Source organism: Alnus glutinosa, chromosome 13 (genome assembly GCF_958979055.1).
Source record: "Alnus glutinosa chromosome 13, dhAlnGlut1.1, whole genome shotgun sequence".
Classification (NCBI taxonomy): domain Eukaryota; kingdom Viridiplantae; phylum Streptophyta; class Magnoliopsida; order Fagales; family Betulaceae; genus Alnus; species Alnus glutinosa.
This window is the reverse complement of record NC_084898.1, coordinates 2,001,575-2,007,180: the sequence shown is the minus strand read 5'-3', so window position 1 is coordinate 2,007,180 and position 5,606 is coordinate 2,001,575. Positions and strand designations below refer to the sequence as shown.

At 37.4% G+C, this 5,606-nt stretch overlaps 1 protein-coding gene across 2 annotated transcripts; it reads left to right on the top strand.

Moving 5' to 3' along the window:
- The first annotated feature begins 771 nt into the window (after window positions 1-771).
- LOC133854514 (deoxyribodipyrimidine photo-lyase) lies at window positions 772-5,174 on the top strand. Of its 2 annotated transcripts, none has more exons than XM_062290753.1 (9): window positions 772-1,235; window positions 1,844-2,184; window positions 2,264-2,511; window positions 2,689-2,899; window positions 2,987-3,023; window positions 3,234-3,292; window positions 3,893-3,974; window positions 4,056-4,127; window positions 4,408-5,174. In XM_062290753.1, exons 1-9 carry the CDS (start codon window positions 906-908, stop codon window positions 4,579-4,581), a joined length of 1,554 nt encoding a protein of 517 aa, XP_062146737.1. In that variant the 5' UTR covers window positions 772-905; the 3' UTR covers window positions 4,582-5,174. The 2 variants fall into 2 exon arrangements, with proteins under 2 accessions (XP_062146737.1, XP_062146735.1); XM_062290751.1 differs by having other exon boundaries at window positions 777-1,235; window positions 2,264-2,504; window positions 2,742-2,899.
- The last annotated feature ends 432 nt before the right edge of the window (window positions 5,175-5,606 follow it).

Below are 5,606 nucleotides of genomic sequence, written 5' to 3'. Positions count from 1 at the left end.
TATAAACTACCTCAACTGCAAGAGACCAGCTTAGTTTTATTTGCAACACAATGCACAGAGGTAGAATCGATTTGAAATGTCATTGAATATGAGTTTAAATGGTGGTTGAGAGTGCAAGTGGGTGAACTCATTCAAAAATTTAGAATTACATTTTTTTTTTTAACACATAGGTCAGTTAATAAATTGGATTTGAGAAAATTCTTCCAACTCATCCAACTGGTACCAAACATGAACCGTTAAATCATTACTTATTCTAAAAGTTTCACATGTCCGCTCAAATTTTATCTTAATAAGTGAAGTCCAGCACGTGAAATATTTCATTGAAATGTGAGATGAATAATGAAGACAAAGTTAGAGAGAATTACAAAGCTGGGGTGATAAGCCCTCTACGATTTTCAAAACTAGACAGACTACTAGAGAGGAGGAGAGATTCCCACTTCACAAAAGCTTAATGCCAACATTGCATGGGCTTTCAAAGAAAGGCCCAATACCTAGGTTTTGGTTTTGGGCCAAATTGCCGTCAAATCTTGGCCCAATACCATTGTAGCGACTCAGGCCCAAAAAGCTCTTTTAACGACTTGATAGAAATTGAAGGACAACATTCCATGGGCTTTCAGAGAAGCTAAGGCCAACTGCCGAATTTTTTGTCTGAATTCCCGCCAAATCTCGGCCCACCAACCATTGAAGCCGCTCAGACCCAAAACAAAACAAACTGTTTTAACGACCATATGCCACGTTCCTAAGCTAGAAGGCCGCCACGTATATCCTTTCAAAACCACAAGTTTAACTGTTTCTCTTCCCTCCTCTCTCTCTCTCTCTCTCTCACACACACATACAGAGTCACACTCTTTCTCTTGGCCTACGCATCCACGGCGCACTTTAGCAGACGCAGCGTGTTCTCATCGATGGCCTCCATATCTTCTCCCTCGAACACCACGACGTCCGTACATCCCGGTCGAATGAGGGTTTTGAAGGAGCGATCGCGGCCGTCGGATGGGGAGGTGGGGCCAGTGGTGTACTGGATGTTCAGGGACCAGCGGATCAGAGACAACTGGGCGTTGATCCACGCCGTCTATCAGGGTAACAAGCTCAATGCGCCCGTGGCCGTGGCGTTCAATCTGTTCGATCAGTTCCTGGGAGCGAAAGCTCGGCAATTAGGGTTTATGCTGAGGGGATTGAAGCAGTTGCAGGGAGATCTCCAAGAGACGCTTCAAATCCCGTTCTTCTTGTTTCAGGCGAGTTGGGTCGTACATTTATAATATGTAGTGTTTTATGTTCGTGATTTGTTAGGATTCTGAGAGAGCGGGATGGAAAGGAAAGTGAAATTGATTTGTGATATTTAAAAAGCTTATTTTGATATTTTTTGAGTGATGGGATTGGCTGTTGTAAGTTTTTTGATTTGTTTTGTTTTGTTTGAAATTGTTTCATGTCATGAAAAACTTCATTGCAGCCAGTTTTGCCACTCTAGCGGATGATATAAAGGAAAAAGACCAAAATGAAATAAGGGTCGGTTTGTGTTTGCTATTTCAAAACGTGTTATTTAAAGATAGCGATTTAAAAATGTCCAAATTAAAAAACGATTTTTAAAAACACAGTTAAAAGCTTGGTAGAATCGACCTTAGTTTAACCTTTAAAATTGTATGGTTTTAAAAACGCACCTCTTACTTATAATTTGAAAACACATGTTTTTCTATGTTTTCAAATCGTAATTTTTAAGAACACACTCTTTGCTATATAGTTAAAAATCATACTTTTTGATCTGCGAAGAAATAAAGCGCCAAATGCAATCTAAATGAAGCAATATGTTGACAAGGTCATTTTTTTTGTGGGTTGATATATTCAGGGAGAAGCTGAAGAGACTATACCAGATTTTTTGAGAGAATGTGGGGCATCACTTTTAGTTACAGACTTCTCACCTTTACGTGAAGTTAGGAGATGTAAAGAGGAAATTTGCAAGAGGGTGAGTGATTCGGTGACCATACATGAAGTTGACGCTCACAATATAGTACCTACTTGGGTGGCATCGGAGAAGTTGGAGTATAGCGCTAGAACTATACGGGGAAAGATAAACAAAAGGCTTCCAGAGTACCTCATTGATTTTCCTACGTTGCATCCTCCAAGTAGAAAATGGGCTGCCACAAGTCAGTCGATTGATTGGGATGTCGTCATTGCTGATGTTTTGAGGTTGGATGGTCTACTTAGATTGAGTTGAGATCTTCTTTGCTTTCGTGGTGTTGATATAATAATTATCTTGTAATGTTAGGAAAGGAGCAGAAGTTCCTGAAATTGAGTGGTGTGAAGCAGGGGAGAAGGCAGCAATGGAAGTGTTGATGGGGAGTAAAAATGGGTTCTTGACAAAAAGGTTGAAAGGTTATTCTGAAGATAGGAATAACCCACTAAAACCTAGAGGGCTTTCTGGTGTCTCTCCATACTTGCATTTTGGACAAATATCTGCGCAGCGGTGTGCTTTAGAGGCTCGTAGAGTCAGAAATCTTTGTCCTCAGGTTTGTTGTGTCAAATCTCAGCTTCATTGTCTAGCTTTCATAGATTTTCATGGAATAGGAATTAAGATAAATAAGAATGGTTTTTAAAATATACTTATTTTTGTGCGAATTTGTTCTTAGGATCCACAATCGGTTGCAGTTTGTTGTCACGTTTGAATTTTCTTATCTATTGCTTTTTGTTCAGTGGCTTATGGCTTCAATGATAGCTTGATCTATCTTCTTCCTGGTATTCTGAAGGCGGCCGATGCATTCTTGGAGGAGTTAATTGTGCGCAGAGAACTTGCTGATAACTTCTGCTTCTACCAGCATCACTATGATTCACTTCAAGGGGCATGGGAATGGGCACGTAAAACCTTGATGGACCATGCTTCTGATAAGCGAGAACATACATACACGTAAGTCAAATTTGCTTTGCTTTAATCAGTTTTTGCCAATTCTCTGGGGAAGGTTCTCAAACTTTTAAATGACTTTGGAATTTGCAGCAGGGAGCAATTGGAAAAGGCACAAACAGCTGATCCTGTAAGCTGATTTTTTTAAGCTTATTTTGTTATAATCTCAATAATAATTTGGAAGTATATAATCTATCATAGTTTATCTTTCGATATTTATATTGCTGAGGTCTTATTTTTGTTTTATAAATGCTTTTAGTGTTTTTGGTGTCTCTTATATCTGTTTGGTCTGTCTGTTGTGTCATTGTTTTAACAATCTTTATGGGGTTGCGATTTGCAGCTCTGGAATGCTTCTCAGTTGGAGATGGTTTACTATGGGAAGATGCATGGTTTTATGCGGCAAGTGACTTCCTGATGGACTTTTTTCCTCCCTTGTTTGTTATGGAGATTGATGTTGCTTGCAACTTAAATGGCCTATGTTGATTGCAACAAAGTCTTCTCTCTGGTGGAAAGAAGGACAGACCTACCATTACATACTTGATTTTCTGTTCTTCATAATTGTTGATATGTAGAGACAGCATGTAATATTACAAATGGTCTTCATGAATCAATTTGGTTATTTCTTCAGATTAAAAATATTGTGATGTTTTGGAGCATGTAATCACATTTTACTTGCTTTGTTTGCTTGCATCAAGATTTGTGTTTGCTACTTGGGTTGACTTTATTGTTTTGTCCATATCTTGATTGATTGAGATTTTGATTCCCTGGCTGCTGGTGCCATTTTTCTGGTAGTGTTTTTGTCATAAGAAATACTGTACTTGATGAATACATGAGTGTAATATGCTTCGTTTTAGAGATTGAAGCATTTTTTTTGCTTGAATACATAGCTTGCAATTTCCGTAGTTATTAATTCTGTTACTCTTTCTGACATTCATTTTTAAAGAATAACTCCATCTTTTTGGATCTGTCATTGATACATGTCTGGAAAATCTTGTGCAGGATGTATTGGGCGAAAAAGATTCTTGAGTGGACAAGAGGACCTGAAGAAGCGCTTGAAATATCGATATATCTAAATGACAAGGTAATTTCATCAAAGATTTTGTTTCAATGGAGGTTATTTCAATGTCTTACCAAGTTTTCTTTACCCAAACTTTGCATGCAGTATGAAATTGATGGCAGGGATCCAAATGGATATGTTGGCTGCATGTGGTCAATATGTGGTGTTCATGACCAGGTATGGGTTGACCATTTTCTTTTATATTGAAAGGATTCAAGAATAATATCTATGGCCGGTGGTGTTACCAAATCAAATTACTTTTGCTTCTTAGGCAAATGAAGACATACCCCTTTCCATATAAATCTGAATGAAATGAAAATGTTAGGAATTGGAGGCAGTCCTACCTTCTAAAATGGATAAGAGACATTGAAATAAAATTGGGTCATTCATTGGGCAATGTCTTTCTCATACATAACTTTTAGCCTCAGTATTCAGATCCTTCTTGCTGGCATTTCAGGGTTGGCAGGAGCGGCCGATTTTTGGGAAAATACGTTACATGAATTATGCAGGATGCAAAAGAAAATTTGATGTTGATGGATATGTTGCTTACGTTAAAAAGCTAGTTGGTGAATTTAAGAAGAGAAAAGCAGAAAGTGTGCTCAGTCAGAAGGCAAAGAAAGTCTGCTGTTAGTATCTTGGGTCCTAAATCCAATATAAAGAGTAAATTTTTGAAGACTATCCCTAATTTAACATGAAGTGTAATATTTGAAGACTACATTGAAAGGAAGGGGGTCCTGATTGGCATCCATGCTGACTGTTTTTCTGGGCAGTCATTTTTTGGGATTTTTTTGTTGGGAATTGTGAATTCTAAAACTTCATTTTATACTTTGGAAGGTAATTTAGATGTGGTTTGAGTTGTATGATAAACATGACAAAACCATAGGAATACTTTGAACCTGAAAGGTTGAGCTAATGCTGCTTGTGGGGGAGAATATTAGCATAAGCTGACCCTACCTTGATAGTGAATTTACATGTGGAATTGCAATTTTGCAAGAGGAACGCTAGAAACCACACTTTTATCTCAGTGATTGGCACTGCCCACGTCAATAGAGTATGATGGTGGTTGGAAAAAAATGTGATTTCTATAGCCTTACTCATTTTGTAATGATTGTAAGCATGAATGTTCTTTTTCTGAGTTGGATGTTGCAGAATTGTTGCTATTTTGATCTATTGATGCCACAGGGTACAATTTCAAATGTGAAATGCAATAAGATTGGACATCAATCTCGGGACTTGGTTAGAAATTATGATTCGTGCCATTGAAACTTACAAATACGTGATCAGGGCTCCATTTCCATAGTAATGACAATAATTAGAAAAAGAAAAGAAAAGAAAAGGACTTGGATTTTCTGACAAATTTATTAGTGGCAAGTTGATATATTATCATAACCTATTGCCACTACAAACCAAACATTTTAGGAGAATGTTTGGGTTCTACATCTATTACTACAATTCTATTATAAACTGATGTGATAGTCTAAAGGTCAAATTGCGATTTTACAAGTTGTTTAATTGAGATTATAAATTTGAAATTACTATTTTTTTTGAAACCGCTAATTTAAACAAACAAGTAGTCAAAGGTTGATATGCTGTCATGCTTTATCGTTGGTACCTAGGGAATGTTTGGTACATGGAATGATCATTCTTTTAGTAATA